General features: G+C 37.6%; 2 protein-coding genes across 4 annotated transcripts; one reads left to right on the top strand and one right to left on the bottom strand.

Annotated features, from left to right (window-relative positions):
- Window positions 1-316: 316 nt before the first annotated feature.
- On the top strand, window positions 317-3,246 carry PMP34 (Peroxisomal Membrane Protein 34). Of its 2 annotated transcripts, none has more exons than XM_053750311.2 (4): window positions 317-454; window positions 705-781; window positions 883-943; window positions 1,098-3,246. In XM_053750311.2, exons 2-4 carry the CDS (start codon window positions 725-727, stop codon window positions 1,817-1,819), a joined length of 840 nt encoding a protein of 279 aa, XP_053606286.1. In that variant the 5' UTR covers window positions 317-454; window positions 705-724; the 3' UTR covers window positions 1,820-3,246. The 2 variants fall into 2 exon arrangements, with proteins under 2 accessions (XP_053606286.1, XP_053606287.1); XM_053750312.2 differs by having other exon boundaries at window positions 397-421.
- On the bottom strand, window positions 3,238-23,205 carry Nup160 (Nucleoporin 160kD). 2 transcript variants are annotated; one of them, XM_053750301.2, is made up of 27 exons: window positions 22,782-23,205; window positions 22,597-22,702; window positions 22,071-22,287; window positions 21,733-21,838; window positions 21,140-21,335; window positions 20,067-20,233; window positions 19,670-19,833; window positions 19,325-19,418; window positions 18,810-18,961; window positions 18,275-18,414; window positions 17,882-17,963; window positions 17,187-17,313; window positions 16,251-16,447; window positions 15,450-15,573; window positions 15,000-15,096; window positions 14,587-14,739; window positions 14,105-14,323; window positions 13,751-13,869; window positions 13,198-13,370; window positions 12,744-12,839; window positions 12,193-12,325; window positions 11,539-11,700; window positions 10,767-10,969; window positions 10,282-10,363; window positions 9,770-9,903; window positions 9,037-9,237; window positions 3,238-3,368 (listed from the first exon to the last, which is right to left on the bottom strand). In XM_053750301.2, the coding sequence occupies exons 1-27, from the start codon at window positions 22,873-22,875 to the stop codon at window positions 3,288-3,290; spliced, it is 3,819 nt and encodes a 1,272-aa protein (XP_053606276.1). In that variant the 5' UTR covers window positions 22,876-23,205; the 3' UTR covers window positions 3,238-3,287. The 2 variants fall into 2 exon arrangements, with proteins under 2 accessions (XP_053606276.1, XP_053606275.1); XM_053750300.2 differs by having other exon boundaries at window positions 17,187-17,316; window positions 22,782-23,204.
- Between the last annotated feature and the right edge of the window lie 360 nt (window positions 23,206-23,565).

Here is a 23,565-nt window from a genome sequence, read left to right on the forward strand (position 1 = left end):
TTGGGTTTAAGTGGTTAATTGTTAATGTTGAAGAAGTGGTGGTAGAAAATAATACGCATAACCCAATCCTACAAATGATGCAATGTAGTATCAATAGTGTTCAATAATTATAATAAAGGTATTGTGTTTTACAATGGACTTGAATCATTTAGCAAATTCGTCTTGTATTTAACACTTTGTGGTCTGAAAGGCAACAATATTGAAAATTGGCGTTTTTTGCCTCCATTGGCAATGTTTATCTTAGTTGTACCCGTAGCGCCATCTGCTCTGATCTTTGCGTAATACTTATAAATCCATGGATTGATCATTGAGTGGAGTCTATGGATGGAGTTGACTTAACGTCACAGAGTACATTTTTGTAAACTAGGTACCTACCTACCTAACTAATCTTGAGGTTGGGCTAGTTACGCTAAGGACTTAGGTAGGTAGGTAGCTTCTGTGTACCCACATGTAGGTAGGTACCTATAATTACCTACTTGACCAAATAAATACCACAGGGAAAAATAATGTAATGTACCTACCCACTGTCCCAAGTTCTGTTTTACATCCACCTTCAATACGTGCTATCCATAAAATAAAATAAATAACTATCACTGATAACTAACCGTTGACCGGTGATAACTTATCACTAGAAAATCAGTTTTAGATTCCTAGTGTGCTATATAGTGCCCGTAAAGAATATTTTAATCGCTCCATCTGTTTAGGTATCTTACCAATTTTCGAGATGCCGTCATCATTATTTAGTTACGAGACCTTGGTACACGCCATCGCTGGAGCTACGGTATGTACCTACCTACCTGCTTTGTTTTTTTATGTTTAGTACCTGTGTTAATGTTATCAGATTGTATCCATCTAAAACTAAAAATAGGTACAAATTTACAGGGTAGTGTGGTTGGCATGGCAGCATTTTATCCCCTGGATACACTTAGATCAAGATTACAAGGTAAATTACACAGATTTGTATATCTTCTTTATAAAAGTATATCTACTTTGTTTTCGCATTATTACTAAGGCAGGCAGGGCAATGTGGTAGGAATTACCAAGCATATTATAGACCATTATTATGTCAAAAATTAATTTTATCATTTTTATTTTAGTTGAAGATTCCAACAAGCTGCAGGGCACATCTTGGCAGTTGTTACTGAAGCTTGCAAATGAAGAGGGCATTGATTCCTTATACCGTGGTTTAGCACCAGTACTGCAATCACTGTCAGTTTCAAACTTTGTTTACTTTTATACATTTCATTCCCTAAGGAGAGTTTTTTACAAGGACCCTTCTGCTTTAAAAGATTTGTTGATAGGGTTAGTCGCAGGGAGCATAAATGTAATTTTGACAACTCCATTATGGGTTGTTAATACTAGGATGAAGTTAGAAACAAAGACTTACAAAACCCTTTTGGGTGGGCTGTTGGAAATATCAAAGACTGAAGGCCCCAAGGGATTGTGGTCGGGAACTGTACCTTCATTAGTACTAGTTTCTAACCCAGCCATCCAGTTTATGGTATATGAATACCTGAAGAGACAACTCACAGCCAAAGGCAATTTTGATACTTACTCTGCATTTTTGATTGGTGCTGTTGCTAAAGCAATAGCTACAACTTTAACATATCCCCTGCAATTAGTACAGTCTCGTCTCCGAGCTGGCACCAGCCTAAAACCTATATTGAAAGATGTTAAATCCAAGCCTTCTGTCCTGTTCCGTGGTTTAGAAGCCAAACTTTTACAAACAGTTATGACAGCCGCTTTAATGTTTCTAATATATGAAAAAGTTGTGCGTATGGTACTGTTAATTATGAGGGTGAGAATGTCTAAAAGATAAATCACAGTAAACAAAAGGTGGTAGTATTCAATTACTTTTGTAGGCAATGGGTTAAAATTATGAATCTTATTTGACAGATGGTATTTTGAATCCAAATGTTTTATTTTAAAGATTTTTGTGATGTTAGTTTTAAGTTGTTAGAACCATGACAAACAATAATAATACGACATTTGCAATTTATATTAGGTGTTGGAATTGGACAATTGAATCTAATTAAAGTATGTGATATCAATGATTAGTGTCAAGAATGCTTGTCAAAAAAATTATTTAGATTAGGTGCTGGCATTTACGAGTAAATGGCTAAACGAAATTGACCTCTAGCTGCTGTAATACATGTTGCAATGTTATCTTATACCTGTTTTAGTTCATTTTGCTGAAAATAGTGCCAAACATTAAATAAGAGAAACAAGTGAAATGTTCATGTGATTACTATATCCAAAGACATTGAAAATATCACACATGTAGTGTAGACTCATAGGTAAACACCAAATGTATTTGTCAAGAAATAAAATTATTTGGTTTGTATGGAGCACTTGTATCAAGCGGTGGTGGTGTAATGGTTAAGACGCCCGCCTGTGGAACGAACGTTCCCAGGTTCGAATCATACTCGTGCCACATGAGTTTGTATACCAATCTGACTCATGTATCCACCACTTCCTTCCGGTGAAGGAAAACATCGTGAGGAAACCTGCACACTGGTTGATTCTTATTAACTTGTGTGTGAAATGGAGAAGGCAATGGCAAACCACTCCATTAATGCTAAGAAAGTTGTTGTGTTTCATTCAACGTAATAACCACGACCCTCAGTCATGAGGAATACAACTATGAAGATGGAGCACTAGTTTTCTAGGGCATTATATTTACAAGGTTAGTAGTGATTGATAAAATAAATAATGTTGCAAGCTTGGTGGAACTTTGCTACAACGAATAAGTGCAGTAACATTGAAATACATCTAAAATTTTCACAAAATGCTAGGAACATTTGAATATGACAGATAAAAAATATTGAGACTTACATATATGTAATTCCTTTTCAATTCCATAGTCGCGAGGAATGCAAATATATGTGACATTTTGTCTTTATATAACACTTGGTACCAGATAAATATCATAGCACACTTATACCGCACCACTCGCTGTCAGCTCTAAGAATGTAAAATGTACCAAGTTTGCTGGGTCTTGCTATACGAATTTACGGATACAAGTAAAGCAATTATTTTTTTGTGAAATTTCTCTATTTCTCGATAAACCAAACCAAACCCTCTGCACCAAATGTATACCTTCTGATGTTTTAAAAAATACCCTTTATATTTTCGGTCAATGACACAATATTTTTTTATATACAAAATATTTTGCAATAAAAAGTAGATAATTTCTTTTATTGTAGGGATTGTTATGGATAATAATAAATGGTGAAAGAATTTCAACTGTATTTTATTGAACTCTTTGATTTCATATTAAAAACGAATTACAAATTCTTCATGTCTTCGGATGTTCTTACAACAGCTTCTGTATATTCCTTGACAAGTAGATTTAGCTCCTCATAAACCTGAAAAATGTTAATCATACTTTTTATAAATAAGTGAGAAAAAATTATCAGTTTAATTATAATCAATATCAATACATAGGTATAATAAAATTGAAGAGTAAATTTGTACATTGGATATTTTTTTAAAGTTCTTCATGGAATGTACTTAGTTACTGATATAGATGACGAAAATATAGTTTGGAAATTTTTGTAATCTACTGGACCGATTTGCTTGAAATTTGGTATTTACGTACCATATATACCGGGTTAACATCTTAGATACATTTCATCCCGGTAAATAGGTTCCCGTAGGATAATTGAAAAACTAATTATGAATCAAAAATGCTTCGGAATCCCGGGTTAACATCTTACAGACATTTAATCCCGGAAAATGAGGAGGGTCCTGTAGGAAAATTAAAATTCAAGGAGCCGATTTATTTTAAAATTTTGTAGAAAGATGTAAACAGAATATAAACATTTTTTTTATCGATGAAAGTCTGATATAGATATAATTAGAAGGTATCATTAATATTGTTATATTTTAGTTTTGAACATAAATATAATAGATGGTGCCACCAAGACTTAAAACGCGTTTTCGCTTATGGTTTCGCTCAGACAAAACGATAATATTGTACTATTGTACTACCGAAATAAATCACTAAATGGCGCCACTAAAACTTCTAAATCACGCTACAGTTTCTCTCTCACAAATCCATACTAATATTATAAAGAGGTAAGCGTTTATGAGTTTGTATGTTTGAGGCGGGTAATCTTCGAAGCTACCAAACCGATAATAAAAAATATTTCACCATTATAAAGCTACGTTATCGGAGATTGCCATAGACATTTTTGTTTTGAAATAAATTAGTATTTAGCCAGATCAATCAACATTTATAAAATAATCCGAAAAAAAAGTGCTAACGAAAATCATTACGTGCGTGCGCTGGACTTACCATTGATTATACAATATACATGCACACAATGTACTACAAAAATATAGGTTTTTAGTTTTTATAATACTTTATTGGATTCGATTATATGTAAAAAATATTGTAAATCAAAAGGTGCATTTTCACAATTATTATTACACAAGCATATTAATCCATAAGATTACAAAATATTGAGTAAGTATTGAGATTATTTCATCATCAAGATAATTTCATGAAGAGAAATTTTGTCCTTTACAGCACATAAATTGGATTAATAGATTCTGAAATATCGTGAAATTAAAAAATACGCACGCCGAATTATTTTAAGTAGGTAGATTACTTTTATATTGTTGAACACGGCACGACAGCGGCTCGCAGTGTAACAGAGCGCGGTCATAGCCCGCAACGAAATCGTAAGATTATTACTTGACACTTATGTGCACAAGGTAATATTTTTTATTTTCGTTGTATTCATACAAAAATTTTAAATTTACAAAACAATACAAATTATATTTATTGCCCATAAAAACAATATTAGTGCAAAATAATACAATTGTGCATACATATGGACCACTGGTAGGCCTATTGCTAAGCACTCTTCTAGCCAGCCTTTGGGTAGTGAAAGAGGATAACAGAAGAGGGTGGGCGCATTTGGGCGTAGTATGTATCAATATAGGTATATAAAAAAACTCTTCCGTTGCTGAGTGACTGACTGACTGACAAACACACACCCGAAACTGCTGGGCGGGAAGCTGAAATTTGGCATGTAGGGGAGTGTAGGTGAGCACCAAGAAAGGATTTTTGGAAATTCTATTCCAAAGGGGTGAAAGGGGTGAAAATCGGTAAATATGAAAGTTCTACACCGTTAGTGACTTGTAAATTTGTATTTTGGTTATTTACAACAAAGTAATGAATACGTGTTTCAGATTTTTCTGAAAATTAACCCTCAACGCCTTCAAAGGGGGGGTGAAAGATTGTATGGGACTTTTTTCAAGATACAAAGCTAAAAATTGGCACACTTATTTTTTGTACTATATAATAGTAAATACAAAACGTGGAATATTAGCGGTTATTCCCATAGAACAGCAGCATTCGCCGTCAGCTTCCGTTATCTAGCAACCAAGTACTGGAACAATATTCCTCCACCTATCAGGAATCTGTCTTCCAAATACACTTTTTAAAAACTTTTGAAAGACACACTATTGTCCAAGCAAAAGGCCGGAATACCGCACGGTTGGTCGATAACGGATTTTGCCATATAATAAGGGTTTAGATTCACAATTATATAATTATCTTGTTATATATCGTTTCTCCTATATTTTTACGCTGTATATATGTTGATATATTTATTTATGTCATATTATTTTCACTATGCACAAATATGTATATTTATTATATGACTAACACAAAATTATACGTACGTAACGCTGTACTGTTGATGTATACTAGCGCGTGGAAATGCTAAGTCGGTAACTACCAGGTTATAGCAGAAAACCAGTGCTTTGCTCATCTCAGTCCTGGGTAAAGAAATTCGCTGAGCTAAGACCTTTTTGAATTGCTGCGGCGCACACCTGCTTAGTATTAGTTTTAAGTTTTTTTCTTTATTGTTGTTACTTATGTGTTAATAGGCTTGTATGCATTGAGTTGTTCAAATAAATTATTCATTCAAATGTTTAATTTACGTTTGTGTAAAAACGTCATGGAAAATGGGACGGCACGCGTTGCAGAAAGCGGGGGTGGGAATCGGAGTGGGAAACGGAACGGGACACATTGCGAAAAACATGATGGCACAATATGTAGCAAACAGTACGGGATATCTACATTACATAACAGGAAGCGGGATTGGAGAAGTTTGCGGGACGAGACACGCAGCAGGAAACAGGAAATTGAACTAAAGATGAGAAAAAAATGCGAATTTGAATCATATAATATAGTCTTACAGAGTACGCGATAAAAAAAATACTGATTTTTCTATGACATTCACGCGGGTATGAAGCCGCGGTCAAAAGCTAGTTGATTAATATAAGCGTGCTGTGGGCCGGGTCGTGAGGTTCCCTCTATTATGTTTGAGCTACGCGATGACTGACTCATGCGTCAATTCGTGAACGGGTGCTGCCAGAAGGAACTGGTCATCTCGTTTTTCATATATTTTTGTGTAAGTTAATTGTGTTTCATACATTTAATCAGCACTCGGATCACAATCATAACCTGTTTTGATATCCTTTTTGACTATGTACATTATGTACTTTGATATATTATTAGAAAAAAAATTGTAAGAAACAATAATAGTAAGCCCTAACACACAAACACTGTTTAAATGAGTTTCTTTCGAGTATGTGAAGTATCTGGTAAAGTTAGGGCGCTATCAAGAACTGTTTACGCTTCGATAGCTTGTCTTGTCTGTCTATTGAGAATTCAAATTCAAAATTCTTTATTCAATTTAGGATGATATACTATTGATACACTTATTGACGTCAAAAATTACTTAAACTAAGTCTACTGCCGGCTTCCTAAGCGCAGGTGAAGTAGAAGCGGCGCAACAAACTTCACCACAGCCTTTTCTCCAAGGACGTCAATTAACAAATATAGGTCTTATACATATATTAAAAATTAGGAGGACGAATTTACATAATTATTAAAAATGTCAAAATTTAAATGAATAAATAAAATAAAAGTTGAATTTCCAATAAAATTATTGAAAATTGTCACACAAAAAAAAAAAAATATATATATTTATAAATAAAAAGCTAAATGTACAACACGTACGTAATAATATCATAAACCAATTACATATGTTATGAGGATACTGCACCATGCTTGGGCCAAACATTATTGTCGTTCACATAATCGTCAGACTTGTAATATGCCTTTTTACAAAGTACTTCTTTTATATAATTTCTAAATTTTTTGTCCGGCAAATCAAGAATCCATTTAGGCAATTTGTTATAAAAACGGATACAGTTCCCAACAAAAGACGTTCTAACTTTGGCCAACCGATGCCCGGGGACAGACAATTTATCTTTATTACGTAAGGCTCTATCAGTGTAATCACCAACTTTTTTAAATAAGTTTAAATTTTTCCGGACATGCATAATGTTGTCAAATATGTATTGAGAGGGTAAAGTTAAAATATTAATATCTTAAAAAAATCTCTAAGGGAATTCCTTCTCTTCAAACCATATAAAGCTCGTATTGCTCTTTTTTGTAAAATGTAAATAGTGTTAATGGTGCTAGCACTCCCCCAAAGTAGTATCCCATAGGACATTAAGCTATGAAAATAACTAAAGTAAACTAATCTAGCAGTCGCCACGTCCGTCAGTTGTCTGATTCTCCAAACTGCGAATGCCGCGGAACTAAGCTTTTTAGATAGGCCATTAATATGAGCGTCCCATTGCAATTTGGAATCAAGGGTAATTCCTAAGAATTTGGTGTTTAGTACAAAATCTAAGCTTTCTCCATTCAGAGTCACGTCGACGTGAGCCTGCCTAACATTGGGAAGTGTAAATTTAATGCATTGGGTTTTATTTGCATTCAGCAATAAGTTATTAGCAGAAAACCAATTCGAAATGGTAGACAAAATACGATTTACATCATCAACGTCTTCGCTATGGCGGTCTACTTTAAAGATTAATGACGTATCATCAGCAAACAGCACGCTGTCAGCCCGCTTTTCTACCATGTATGGCAGTAGTATATAAATAATAAAACAATTCTGATGTTTATCTTGCAGATTCTTCTTGAAGGTTTCCTTTTAGCAATATATGCTAAAATGAAACCTTTACAATATAAAACATGAATTAACGTTAGCGTAGTCGCCTCGGCGAGCGAAGTGAGAGTTGCGCGCGCAGCCGGCGGGCGACATCCCCCCGCGCTTCGCGCCCCTCGCCGAGGATTGCGGTGTGGCCGCAACAAGAATCTTGGCTCTACATGAGATCTGACTACTTTTTCATACATTTTGACTAAAGTGTAGTCTTTGTGAAGCAAAGTAGACTCGTCTGGGCAAAATTTTTACATGAAAATGTTTTTAGTGGGATTTCATTTATTTTTGTAAGTTGGTAAAACCTATGCAACCAGGTGTTTTACTGTTGAATTTCTTTAGTGCCACTATTTTTGTTTTACTTTTTTATTTCTTGTAGCGACGTCATCACTATTACGGTATAAACTTTCACTTCCTTTTTTAAGGAGTTAGGGGATGATTTTTGAAAAAATACCCCACGTATTTTTTTTATTTGTTACAAGAAGTATTTTTACTAATTTTAAGATATGTAGCACAAGAAATTGTGCAAGTCTCATACAAACTTCCACCCCCTATACCAAGGGGATGGGTTAGGTTAGACTGTCTCTAATATTAGCTTACATACCAAATTTCAGCTTTCTAAGACTTCAGGAAGCACCCTAACAATTTTGATGATTGGACATCTATAAAATCTAAAGTACGATAAAGTAAAGCTACGATATTCAAACTTTGAATTTTTAATTAATGTACTCGTGGTATTATATGTTGAAAATTAAAACTATCTGGCATTTTCAAACCAAAGTGACGAAGGTTCAAAAATCAAGAAAAGGTAGGTAGTGCCATTGCGCTTCGCTTGGCTAGTCTTGGCGGGGGCACTCCCGTGCCCCCAAATTATATCGATTCGATTAATCAGACGAGTTGCGAATTAAAGAATAACAACATATCTCAATCTCGTGACAGTAATAATATTTGTCAAAAATATATTTACTCTTTCACACAAAAACAGATGAGATGGTATGACTACCTGTCTGTGTGTGGGCGTGTGGCGGTGGTGTTGCAGCTCGCACAGCAGCAAGTCGGCGAGCGCAAGCGGCGCATACGCGGGCGCAGCGCGCGGCTGCAGCGCGACGAGCGCGCGACGCAGCGCCGCGCAGCACGCCGCCGCCGCCTCCGCGCAGCGTCCGCCCGCCGCCAGCGCTCGCACGCATCCGGCGCCGTCCACTTCCTGATTACACCATGTATTCTATTGGTTACTTTCCCACTACCCAAATCTTTTTCTAACGTCAAAAACCAAAATTGAGATGAAGCTCGTGTGACAGTTGATGTTGACATTGATAAAATGTTTCGTTTTTGGAGTATAGTAAAATATCATTCCTAACGCAGGCAGACAAAACTATAGCTACGCTATATATTTCGTTTCGCTTATACAAGAGAAATAGGCATTACCTGTTTTTTTTATGTTTTTGTTTTGTTGTCTTATTAAAAAAATAATAAATGCCTTTGGACTTTGGAACAATATTAAATGAAAAAAATCTGTCACAAATTTTTGTAAAATATATCCTTCCATATTATAAAACAAAGTCCTCTACCGCGTCTGTCTGTCTGTCTATTTGCGATAAACTCAAAAACTATTGCACGGATTTTCATGCGGTTTCACTAATAGATAGAGTGATTTCTGAGGAAGGATTTGGGGTATTATATGTTTTTATCCGAGCGCAGCCAGTACGAGCCGCTAGTACTAATTGAGAAAATCTTACCATGTATCTTTGAAGAAACCAGCTAGGCATAAATTGTCCTGTGCTAATGATTCTCTTCGTTACCGCTAGCAATGTCTCTGGATCGGCGTCCTTCAATCGCGGGTACAATTTATCGAAATCTATACTTTCATTTTCTGGAAATTATTAAATACCTATAAATAAACATCCATAAATATGAAATAGTGTTTGCTTGTCCTTTTTGATTTGGAGAAGGATATAGTCTATTTATTACCGCGGGCAACTACGTGTGAATTCTTAAACGTGAAAACGGAAAAATAAAGGGTTTTTTGTTTAAAGATATTTGGAGGATCTCCATCCTCCTCCAGCAAAGAATAGCCTAAGTTACTGGACAGTAAATTTGGCTATTTTTGCTGCGTAGCTGCAGTCTACAGCTAGTAAGAAATATGTGAACTATAACTTTTGTGACATTCAAATAAAGTATTCCCAACAATTGTAGCCTATATTTATGAACTTATTGCATATAGAGAAATTAATTGTTAATTTCGACATACTCAGCAGAGCTTTCTGTACTGGGTCCAACGAATCTGGATCTTCTTCTCGTAATTCTGCAGCTAATTCTTCTGGGCCAATAACCTGTAAATAATACTACCTTTTTTTTCTTTCTTTCTTTCTTTCTAAGTTGAGATGGCCGCCGCTACGTAGCGGCGAGCTTCAAATACAAATATCTTTATTTGCATAAATATAGGTAAGTACATATTTACAACAAGGTTTTAGTAATAAACATCGCGCGTGTCGCTCGACCGCAGTTTGATAAGATCCACAGCCTTGCTAAATGCGAAACAGCCGCCAGCGACTCAGGTCAACTCACAATATTAAGTGACTGTACTAGGTATATATATTTTCCAAAAGATACAGGCATTCATTTGGCATGGGTTCACTCTTCCCGCACATCTCAGACTCCTCACGGGGCGATCAGGAAGCGTTAGAAATTCAATTGTTGGGAGTAAGTAAATAGGTTGTTAAGCTGTGATGGTACCTGCAGAGTGGAGTTGGCGCGGTCTGTGGGGTCGGGGCGGGCCAGGAACGCGTGGTCGGGGCGCGCCAGACGCAGACAGCAGACGGCGGCCGCCAGGTAGCGGCGACGGGCGCCGCGCGCGGGCCCGCTCTCCGCGTCTGCGTCGCTCTCCGCTCCGCGCTCCGCCAGGCAGCGGGCCGCGCGCTCGTACATCACTGCTGCAGCTACAAACAAATGTGTAGCGTGAAGATGGTGCCCATTCGGACATGACTAAGGGCCCGTCCCGGCTTCGACCAGAAAAATATAACAAATTATACCCCTTAACCTTCATCAGAAGTGATTCCTGGGGATGGTTTAGGTGTATACTATCTATTGGTGGTGGCCAAAATCTTTGGTCAGCAATAAATAAAACTATATAGTGGTAATTAAATGAAATTATAATAACTTTTTCAAATTAACAATGAATTTAACAAAAATCACATACAAGCAATCGGCGGTAATATTTGTATCTGTCATTGTGTGAAAATATTTAAATCAAGAATAAAACAATGTCTTTCTTTTTTATCGGTGGCCAGTAAAACATAAATCCTGGACAGGTGGAATACCGCATGAAAATTGATGCGTTTGGCTTGTATTCTTTAAATTTGAACACGTATGTAACGCTCGATATCGATTAACGTTCGATCAGCAATCATAATTAGTATTAAATCTTTTGATATTTTTCATTAGATTTTGGGCCCAGTTATTTGAGCCATTGAAATAAAATCTTGTCAATTTGACAGAAAAATATTACCTTTTCGGTAATGATGTCGAGAGACGTGGAGCGCGAACAAGAAATCGTAATAAGGGTTATGCTCATGCGCGTCGGCTAGCTTTGCGCGCTGCGCGGCTGCGCGTTCCGCATCCGCTGCTAGCGCGCCGCACGAAACCAGCGCAGATAGTTGCTTGCGGCTTGCTACAAATACACAAAGTATAACGTATTTGTGATAAACATTGTATAACAATTCAAGTTTTAAAGGCACTCAACATTCATGAAAATAATGCTTATTTAGGTAAGTATAATACTACTACTCTAAATGATGATGGACATGCAGAAATAAAAAAAACCTTCGCTTGACTATATTTCAGCCAATCACACGAAATCCGTTCTCTATTGGAAGTTACACATTCGAACAGAGCATTGTATTATCACATCCTATGTATATTATACACGTAACGCCGAACCAAATCGATGTTTCACTGATGCCGGCTACACACTATCTATATAGTATATCTAACGCGAATAATAATAATATTAAAGCAATGTAAACAGAGGGGTTAGTACGTTTGCCTTTCACTTTCACTGAGAAGTGAAATGTGAACTCGCATTTCGCCCACCGAATCCACCAAAGTTCGGCGAAATGTTTAGCGAAAATGTGCAATGACATTAGAGAGAGAGTGGAGTTACCGAGCGTGGAGAGCAGCTGCGCGGCGGCGGCGGCGCGCGCGGCGGGCGCGGGGTTGGCGGCCGCGGCGCTCAGCGCGCGCTGCACGCGTCCGCCCGACAGGTGCCACTTGAACACCAGCCACTGGAACATCGCCTGCCGGGAACTCATCGTTTCATTATTCCGAAACCGGTATTCTCAAACCCCGACGGCATATCGAAGAATGATCTGTGCATCTGGATGTCTATCCGTGGCATCATAGCTGCCAAACGACTGAACCGATTTTGGACTTTTTTATATGAAAGTGAATTTAATCGAGCGTTCTTAGCTAATATAAATAAAATATTCAGAATATTCCGACAAAATCCTACAAATAGTCTGTACAATAAAAACCTTTTTTGATACAATGTTTATTCACACACGACCGGAGCCGCCGCGGCTTAAGCTAGTTAGATGAAAAATAAAATAGACAAAAATAAGTTGCATTAAAAAAAAAAAGTATAAATAAAGAAAAACTAAAAAAAAAAAAAACAAATTTGTCTCAAAAATTTTCAAAAGTGACAATCGGCCTTACCAAATTAGGATCATCCTTGTCGGCGATACTGATAGCCGTTTCAGCAAGTCTGACTACGCAGGCGCCAGCGTCGTGTATCTCGAATAGTTTTATAACCTGATGAACAAATATGTGTACTTTTTATTATGATTTTATCGCCCGTTCAGGCCTGAAGAGGCATCTATTTCGCTTTAGTTTTGGAAGAGTATGTGTGCCTTCTCGATTCCAAGCAATATTCTACAAAGTAATAATTAAAGTTTGATAGAAGTTTTTTATTCTTTCACTTAAAACTACAGAACTTATTTCATAAAATCTGGAAAATTCATAGTTTTCACACATTCGTGAGATGATGACGAGTCAGTGATACCAAAATATGATCTTACGGATTCCGAAGCTACTTCACACGTAGTAGGTTCCTTGATAAGAGATTTCATACAAACGAAAATTATACAAAGTTATTAGAAAAATGTAATACCTTCATATAGTACAAGACGAGCGCTTGGTGCTGCGTCAGGTGGGCGTCGGGCGCCGCCACCAGCTGCCTGAGGAAGGGCTCCGTGCTGACGCCCTTGGCCGCCTTGCAGAACGCCGTGTACGCGCCCTCCACGTCTTCCAGGTCCAGCAGGGCCAAGCCTAGGATGAACTGACCTGCATTGATGAAAAATTTGATGAGGGTTCAATATTTTTTTATACATGTCTAGATTATACATATTTTTTTATTATCTGACCTTGTCATGTACTTATTTTTCTATATATGGTTGATGAAAACTGACAATTTGACCGACGTACACAAAGTTTGATAAAGTAGGTAGCCTATAAAGTAGGTATAAACAGACATAATAAACCACTAACAGTTTAGATGAGATTCAATGTTGGGTCTTTCGTGAACCTTTAGACAGCCGCAGAGCTAGGGTATGGGCCGTTTTCAACATATTTTACACTTATTGATATTCATTAGCTGGTTGACCGTCATCAGCCAAAGTCGATCTCCGCTGTTGCCATCTGTTATCGTGCGTGATGTAACTTACGAGAGCAGGCGTTCCATTCGCACCAGGGCTCCAGCATGGTCACGTAGCTCTGCACGAGCCGCGGCTGGTTGATGGTCGCCAGCCACCACCCGAACTCGAAACCTCCACTCACAGCCCAGCTATTAATTATTGTTAAGGAATATTTTTATGCCATGTTGCATGCTTTTAGGCGTCCAGTTGAAAGTGGTAGATCGGAGTTCCGTTTTGACGAATTCGAAATAAAAACAACTAAATATCCGTTGAATGTGCTGAAAATTTCAACTATGTAGAGACCTTTCAAATTTAGCTCGGAAGTAAGGTACATGTGAAACTAAGTAAAGAATTGTAAAAAAATTGGTGATTAAAAAAGGATACAGTTGATGCGCGAGATGGTAAGTAAAGAGCGGCAGCGCCTGATGCCAGTGCAGCGGCGCCCCCGCGGCCGCCAGATGTCTGCGGGCACGGCGCCCCCCCGCGCCCCGCACGTACGCCGCCACCGCCCCCTCCAGCGGCCCGCGTGACGTCACCGCCGCGCTCGGCTCCGCGCCCAGCACGCTCAGCTTCAGGCGGAACGCTTCCAGAGAGTTCGATGATCTGTTTATTTTAATTTTATTGAAAAAAAGGAGACCAACTCCATTAATTTACTTTTTTCGGCAATTCTTCTCAGCAGTCGTCGTTCCGATATGTTGTATGAGTATATCGCTTTGATAAATACCATTTAATTTAGACTAGACGTGCTAAAGCGCCTAGAAAAGTTTACTTTATGAATAAATGATTGGACTTTAAATATTAGTGTATGTGTGTAAGTATTTTGTAACACCCTGTATATAATTTAGAAGTGTCAGCTATATACTCACAATGCGTGGGGCGCAGGGCTGAGCGCAGCGCCGCGGAGATACAGCAGCGCCCGGTAGGCCTGCCAGTGCACCGCGCAGTGCCCCGCCCCCGGCGCCCCGCCGGCGCCCCTCGCCGCCCCCAGCGCCGCCAGCGCTCCGCGGGCCACACGAGACCTGAACAAAGAATACATTTCAAAATCATTACTTACCTATTCATTTGTGAGTCTTAATTATCTGAAATAAAGCCGTTTTATTTTATTATTTATTTAAACTTTTCAACATCTTTCAAGATGAAGGGTTATGGTATCCTTATTATACAAACACCTTTAATCTTCTCGTAGTATCTAGAAAAAACTTTGTGGAAAGTATGAGTTAATAAAAAATTAAAATAAAATAGTAAATTATTATTACATACACAAAATACGCCTCTTTACCTCATCTCAGCCATTTGCCGAATAGATTCCGTGACGATGGACACGCCCAAATCGCTGGCGAACAGGTTGTCGTAATCACTGTATTCTTCATCCCCATCTGCAAATACATTAGAAAAGAAATTATTATATTCGTAGTTTCATGTCCAAATATACTTAACAGACTAAATAAGGTAAAATATGTGAGAAAGTAGCTTTTGAAAATAACACAAGTACGGAGAATTCTTGACCATATGTATTGGTTTGCGTAATTTCAAGAAGATTGGTTTTGTAGATAAAGCGCGAAGACATAACAAACGATAATATTAATTAGGATTAGGATATCAAAGTCAAAGCTTATATTAAAAAATTAGATCTTCACAGGCACATTTTTCGTGTCAAATAAAAATCTATGTAGAGTATCTAAAAAACCATTGCTAAGAAGAAATACCGAAAGAATACTTATGTTGATACCCTTAGCATCGATTTCAGGCACGTCTAGCCTCAGAGCGTCGTTCAACTCGAGCACCGCGCTCTGCAAGTCTTTGATCGGCTCCAACGTGGCCGTCAGCTCGTCTACTTGCTGCGGAGTTAAAATCTGAAATAAATAACATTGATTATTATTTATTCAAGCATGTATTCATAGACAAATTTATTATGTAAAAATATTATATGATCTCCTCATACAAATTCAAATCCTTACATATTATAAAACGTCCTCTGCCGAATCTGTCTGTTCGCGATAAACTCGAAAACTACTTTTAAACTTTCCTGATGCGTAATTATATGGGTCGCTCTTTGTAACAAGGTCCGAAACGTCTGGGAAATAAGAAAGGTAGGCAGGCGCGTTTAATATCTGAAAACATTTTCATGCGCGGATTTTCATGCGATTTTCACCAATAGATAGTGTAATTCCTGAGGAAGGTTTAGGTGTAATTTATTATATTTTATTTAGTGAAGCAAAACAGCTAGGATATACATCAATCATTATGTGTTTGTATATCATCCTAAGAGTCAAGACGTCCGACTGTGCACCGAGAAGTTAAATATTGTTATCCTATTTGTTCCACATGAATTTCTTCCAATTTTCATCGACCACCACGTGCTTCCGATGAAGGACAACATCAAGTTGAATTTAATTTATCTTTTATAAGTGTGTGAAATGGAGAGGGTAATGGCAAACCACTTTGTTGCGCCAAAAAATAGTTTCGTGTGCTTCATTCCACTAAACGAGCACGACCCTCAGGCATATGAAAGGATGGAGTGTGAACAGACCGTAGAGTTGGTGTCGTCGACATCGGCGGAGAGCAGCAGATGCAGCATGCGCGGCAGCAGCCGGTGCTGCACGGCGCAGCACGCGAACAGCCGGCGCTCCAGCTCCGCGGCGCCCGCGCGTGTGGCCGCGCGCTCCCACTGCGCGCCCGCGGACACCACGCGCATCGCGTGTCCAGACAACGCGCACAAGCTGCTAGCTGCGCAATACACTGTTATGATGGCTTGCCATACGTGACTCTCCCACGGGAACATTTGTTTTCCGGGATAAAATGTTTTTCACCACACTTCGAACTACATGTATGCAAAATTTCAAGAAGATCGGTTGAGTAGATAGAGCGTAAAGCGTAACAAACAAACATACTTTCGCGTTTATTATATTAGTTAGGACTAGCTGCGCCCTGGGGCTTTGCTTGCGCAGGAATTGCGGATTAAAAGTATCTTATGTATTTATTGTTGTCAATTTTCATAACAATCCGTTCAGTAGATTTTGCATAAATACTCACAAACTTTCGCATTTGTATTATTAGTAGGATGTCCTTGTGTACTTTTTTTTTATGGACAACACTCAACGGTGCTTTTATCACTATACAAGTTTAGTGCTTAGTGTGGGCCCAATATTTTAATACAAGCGGTTACAACACATCCAAAACCCCAGACAAATATTACAAGTACAAATATTTGCCCGCCACGCTCGTCATTAGTGGAGTTAAATATAATTTGTTTTGTATTGTATATGTGTAACAGTAAGAGACACTATCACAGCCGACCGTAGGTCGGTCTGCCGAACGCCCCCACGCAGGGCGATCATAGTGTGACAGGTAGTAGTAGGTCCTCCATATTGGAACTAATATGATAGTAGTACTAGTGGATAGTAAAATTACATTAAAAAAATATATATCGGTATTGTATAATATGCTGTATATGAGTGTAACGTACCCTTGTCCAGGCTATCGCCGTCTCGCTCGCTCATCATGCGCTCGAGCGGCTCCAGCTCGCGCACCAGCGACACGCCCGCGCGGCGCACCACCGCGCACCACCAGCCTGCCTCACTCTCCTCCATCGACTGCTGGAAAGACATGTAACATTCACCATATTATTATTATTATAAATACATATATATACAAATTTAAGCTATGATGTAATATAGCTACTATATTATGGCATAATGATTTTCAAACATATGAAGGTTATGTTTTTGAATCATAAGTAACCTAACTTAAAAGTTAATTATGCCACATTTACCCGTAAGTCAAAAATCAATTATGCCTTTCCTATTATACCAAAGAACTTTTTCAGAAGAATAGTACAACGGATTTTTAACGAACAACATTTTTTGCCATTTAAATACCAAATCAAATGGTCAAGATTGCCAATGAAAAGTGTCGACATTTATTTTTTACTCTTTGTAGACAGACTATAGCTTCTTTAGCTTGTGACAAACTGAGTAAAATAAATCTAATTTCTAAAATAGTAGGTAATTTGTAAAAAAAAAATACTTTTAGTCATTTATTCTTGAATTGCTCTGTAAAAGAAATATTTTTGACCTATTTTATATTAGTCTAGGGACGTCATGATTTATATTTTCGTGAAAACAGCTATTGGTTTACCTAAAAATTAATTTATAAACTTACATGCTGTGATACCATTAGTCCGAGTGGCTTTTGTAAACCTTCCATATACTGAACACACCAACTGTATAAGTCGGACCAACATCTGAAACAAATACAAAAAGTGTTTGAAGAATACAAGATAAAAGCTAGGCATTTATGATTTAGATTTAGAATGTATACTATACTTAATGAAGCAATTAATGAAAAATATTTTATTCAATTGACCAAAACTCATGTTACTACACTTATCCTATGTTAGTAGAAAATAATTATATAATCTCGGACTGGTAAGAAAAACCATTTTGTTCATTATGAATAAATTTATTTCTATTTTTATTTCAATCTCGCCGCTATTACCTCGCCATAGAGGTTCACGCAGGGTAACTTGATGTGGTGTTGGTTGACTGTACGTACTTGTGCATGAGATGCTTGTGGTCGGGCGCCGCCTGGCGCGCGGCGAGCTGTCGCACGCGCGCCTGCACCGCGCTCAGCGCCGCCTCACCCAGGTCCGACTCCACGCTCGTTTCGTTGTTGCCCCAGGTGCGTCTGTATATCTGAACACATTTTTTTTTTCGGAAACGAAGGACTTGTGGCGACATCTACCAGAAGCACCATCTATGTGGATTCACAACTCCATGGACTGATAGCGCCTATGGTCAATTCACGACAGAAACTGACGAGCCTAGACCGCGCAGACAGTGCGTCAATAATTGGAAGCATATATTTTATTAACAATTCCACGCGGCATGCTTATCCTAGGGAACAGTACATTTTTCAGGTATTATAAAGGTATGCACAGAACACACAGTTAATTCTAAGAATATAACCATCCGTAGTTTTTTGAGATATAGGCAATATCATTTATATAGTTACATAATTAAAAAGTTGACGGAAACAAAAAAAAAATTTGATATTAACCAGCAACATGCAGTGACAGAGACAGACATACCCGCAGCGCCTTGCTGAGCACGGCCGGCGGGAACAGGCCCGGCGCCATCAGGTGGTCGCGGTAGAGCCGCGCGGACGCCAGCGCCGGCAGCGGCGGCAGCGCTTCGCCCCGGCCCACGGCGCGCCACGACGCTTCCACGCCCAAGCAGCTGCCTGCATAAATAAAACAAATATAGCTTATATATTCATTGTAAAATTAATGATCACTTAAGGAAAAATGTGGAGGTCAAATTGCCGCTAATATCGATTTAAAGATAGGTGCCTTAACTTTCAAGAATTTTCAAGAATAGGGTACAGTACAATAAGCGGGATATTTTTTTTATGAATAAGATAATATGGGTTTGTTGGCAAATATATTAATATGGATATGGATAAAAAGACTATGTTTTTTCACAAACTTTCAACAAGTCTCATAATAAAAAACTGTCTTTGAAATAACTCTATTTCAAATGTTTAGAGTGTACACGAATCACCTGCCAATGTTACATTACAAATGTCGCCGTTTTGATTACTTACTTGTAATGACAGTCTCGCCATCTGGTTGACTCCACAGCGCCCATATAACATTGTTGCCTTCTCCATATCCAATAGTATAATCAAGTAGATCCAACTAAAATAGAGGAATTTTGGGAATAATATAATGTCTATTATTCAATCCTGTAATATATTATTATTAGAGCGATGTGAGTAAAGTTGTTTTGTATATGTACTGGAAGGTTCTGTTGTATAACTAATAGTAAGTAGAACTTGATGGACAAATATACTTTTTAGGTTTTAACCTCAAAAATCCAATGGGAGCAAGGCTTAACTAAATTTAAATGAAACTTATAATTAGACAGAAACATAAGGTGCAAACATTACCTGTGGTCCAAACAGTCGGCAAATATGTGAAAATCTCACTGCACTGGCGCCAGCGTCGTGCATTTTAATAACAACAAATTCACACTCGTTTGGGAAGGACAAATAAGCTACTAATATTACACTGCCATCTAGTCCGGTTGTTTTCTGTAGCATGTGACCATGTGCTGGAAATGTAAAAATGCGAACGGATGGATCACTCTTATCACCTTTAATAAGTATTAGGGGTGTAAAAAATAGATAAGAACTTATTCTCAGACCTACTAAATATATATAAAACGTCACCAAAATCGGTCAAATCGTTTTGGAGGAGTATGGTAAAAAAAACTCTGTGACACGAGAATTTAACATAAAATGCAAACTGAAAGAAATTTAAATATATTAGGAATTGCTAACTTACGTGGAGGCTTGGGCCGGACTAAGTTTTGTGATATAGGCGGCGAGACCGCCACGGGCGCCCCGCCGTCGTCCAAGGCCCAAGCGCGAAGGCAGGCGTCGCCACAGATTGCCACGACCAAATTATACGTCAGTACAACGCCGTATGTCTCAACCCCATCTGTTTTTCCTCTAAAAAAGATATGAAGAAGCTACAATTATTACCTTTATAAGTTTTTCACACGACACACATTTCTAAAAGTACGCATTTCCGCAAGTTGGCATTATTATTATTGGCATTGACCGGGGCGAAGGCTGGTACCCTCTTCTCCCAGCCCACTCTCCTCCCTAAAGCATATTATGAATGAATGAATTTTATTTATTTAAGTAACAAAGACTCATAATTTCTTAGTGGTGCTTGTTACTATGTCAGTACAAACAAAAAAAAAATTTAACTATATATATCATAGTGGCCATTCCTGAACCACTCCCCCCGCAACGGCGTGTTATCATATTCAGGATGCTGTTGCCGCTCCCCCGCACCCTACGCACCAAGGACGCACATCTCTTCCGCATCGTTGCGTAAAAGCAATCCACCCGAGCTTCCGCGAATATCCCTGATGCGCTACAGAAGCGTGGTAGCCCCAACAGCACCCTGAACGCGTTGTTGTAATGTACACGAAGGGCGCTGTAAGCTTTTTGAGTATATCTAGCCCACAGACTACACGTGTAAAACGATGTACAAAAAGCTCTGAAAAGTGTTATTTTAACTTCTCGTGAACATCGTGCAAACCTGCGAGCCAGCATATTCGCTCTCACCGACAACGCCCTCCTTTCCCTCTCTATGTCACTGTTGTCCTTGAAGTCGGGAGTCAACACATGGCCTAAGTATTTAAAATTATACACTCTCTGTAAAATGTTATCATTTACTTAGCATCATTTACTTAACAGTTGGTATGTTATCATATTGCTTACTCCCGTCTCCAAAGACCATAACTTGACTCTTTTTTATTATACCAAACATTTAGAAATATACTACATAACTATATAGGCTGGCAAATTAATAATATGAATACTATAAAATCGAAATTTACAAACCTCAAAGCTCCTGTGATCCCAGATAAAAATCGAGGCACAGTGGACTCTCTTTTCAATACCATTGTAACTGCATTTCCTGATATAGGCAATTTGACAAGCAGAACCCCTCCCTCTCCAGAGTGCCCAAACGCGAGAGCAAACACAGCCTCGCCATTATCTCGCAAGAGTGACGAACATGTATGAGCTACTCCAGTGGCTAAAAATATTACAAAAAGTATAAACAGAATAAATTGTAATAATTTTAAAATTAATAATTCATATAAGACTGCTATAGCAGTTATAACAATTAAACTTCTTTTCTATCTCCTTTACTGTCCCTTAATGTGTTAAGCCTCAGGCACACCAATATACCTCAGTGTGACCCTCCGCAGCATTAGGCATACACAAGGCGCACACCTCAGCCTGAGGATTCGTCAAGTTTGTATATGGCTTTAAGTGCAGATTTTGTATAATTAATGCATTGTCACAGAAATAAAAGCCACATGGATAATTTCTACCCTGCAGTACAAGCAGAAGTAGGTGAATTGACACACAGGGGAAATAAAACTAAATAAAAGCTTGTAAAAATAGCAAGTTTTTCCACTTATACTCACTAGCATTGGAATACTGGTTGAGAATAAAATAATTATTTGGACTGTTTACAGAACTGGTATCATGGAAAATTGATGGGGACGATGTACTCATGGATCCAAAAGTTGACTGAAAAATATCACAGAAATGTTAGCAAATAAATGTGGTACCTATATCAGATAGTTTCTAGACAGAAACTCTACTCTACTCAAATATTTTTAAGTAATTAGAATACATTGCAAATTGATCACATTTTTTTATGAAAAGATTTGGGTTAACTAATCAAGACATTTGTGTACTTAAATACAATCCTCAGGACATATGATTTATAACATAATACTTAACCAATAAACCACCTTACCTTTTTGTCAAAAGATTCAGGGTGTGGAAAGATCAGTCTATGCACAGAGGATACAGTTGCAGCTAATATGACAACTTCCCGAGTGCTTAATCTTTCATATGCCATTATATTACTTAGAGGTGGGGTGCCTGGAGCCACTTTACATCGTAAGTTTGATCCTGTCAAGTTTGTGTCTAAAGACGACTCTGATATCTCAATGGCATCGGATGTGGTTTGCCTACCAATAAATACAAATAAAATCTAAACATTGCTTTCAAGTATAGATTATGTTAAAATCAAAAATTGTATGTTAGAACCAAACCATAAATTACAATTAATTTGAAGCAAATTCATTGTTTTCAAAATGCCTATTCACTCTTGAGTAAATAGGCATTTTGAGCTTCTGTATAACACCCTAGACTTAGATTGAAGTCAAACACACTCAAATTAATAATTTAAATAAAATGATTTAGGGCTTATGCTGAAATATATAGAATGTCTTTTTACTATGGAGGCAACAGTAAGCTTACATCAGTAACATACATACCAGTATAAAAATCTATTCCTTGTATTAACTTTCTTCGAATCCTTATACCAGTAACCACCAGCTTTTTGAGGCAATTTAATATCTTGCAAAGTGCTGTGTGTACCCCCTAAAAATAACAACAGAGCAATAAAGATAAATTGAGTTTGTGTGAATAAAATCTATATCTACAAGTGCATTAAAATTACCTGTATTTAATATTACTTCTTTCCATTTCTCAGGAATATTATAATTCGGCGTTATTTCTTTAAAAGTTACAGGTATCGATTCTGAAAACTCCATGTTTCCTTGAAATAGAAAACAATTGAGTAAAACTGAAGATAGTGAAGAATATTAATCACAGTGAGTTAGACAAGGAATATGTATGTATGAATTATTATCCAGAATTTATAGAATTCTATATTAAATAAATCATAAAAGTTCCATAGAGGTTATAAATTACAGCGGTTTTAGTTTTGATTCTTGCTTGACATAGACAAGCACACTGATATATTTCTACAGAATGTCAGCTTATTAAAAATGAAAATTATATAAATTAAAAATACGATTTGTTTCTGGTCTTCGGATAATGTGGACCTTAGAACGTGGATGGATACTCTGATTCGGATTACGAGTTATTGTATGGAGTAGGAATTAGGGATGGACTAATATCGATACATATCGAATCGAAATTTTTAAAATCTATCTATAAATATTGACCAAAAATAATGATATGTTGATATATTGATATTTTCTGCGCAATATGCGATTATCATGGATTTGAGTAGGTGACGCATGAGCGGCGGAGCTTTAAAATATAAATCGATTTTGATACGAATTTGATCGATCGATTGATTCGATCTGAAAATAAATATCGAAATTCGATATATAGCGGGATAAAATATTGCTGATTTATATCAATTTATTTCTAAAAAAATAAAAAAATCAATGTTTTGATATATCGATTTTTTTCTAGGAATGTAACACGCTTGA

Source organism: Plodia interpunctella, chromosome 10 (assembly GCF_027563975.2).
Source record: "Plodia interpunctella isolate USDA-ARS_2022_Savannah chromosome 10, ilPloInte3.2, whole genome shotgun sequence".
Taxonomy (NCBI): domain Eukaryota; kingdom Metazoa; phylum Arthropoda; class Insecta; order Lepidoptera; family Pyralidae; genus Plodia; species Plodia interpunctella.

Bases quoted from the DNA above. Each gene is read 5' to 3' on its own strand.
- PMP34 (XM_053750311.2), top strand. From the start codon at position 725: ATGCCGTCATCATTATTTAGTTACGAGACCTTGGTACACGCCATCGCT. The intron at 782-882 runs GTATGTACCTAC...ACAAATTTACAG, and splicing joins ACGCCATCGCTGGAGCTACG to GGTAGTGTGGTTGGCATGGC. The intron at 944-1,097 runs GTAAATTACACA...TTTTTATTTTAG, and splicing joins ACTTAGATCAAGATTACAAG to TTGAAGATTCCAACAAGCTG.
- Nup160 (XM_053750300.2), bottom strand. From the start codon at position 22,875: ATGGAGTTTTCAGAATCGATACCTGTAACTTTTAAAGAAATAACGCCG. The intron at 17,964-18,274 runs GTACGTACAGTC...TATTTGTTTCAG, and splicing joins CACAAGCATCTCATGCACAA to ATGTTGGTCCGACTTATACA. The intron at 9,238-9,769 runs GTAAGATTTTCT...TGGTGTAATCAG, and splicing joins GGTTTCTTCAAAGATACATG to GAAGTGGACGGCGCCGGATG.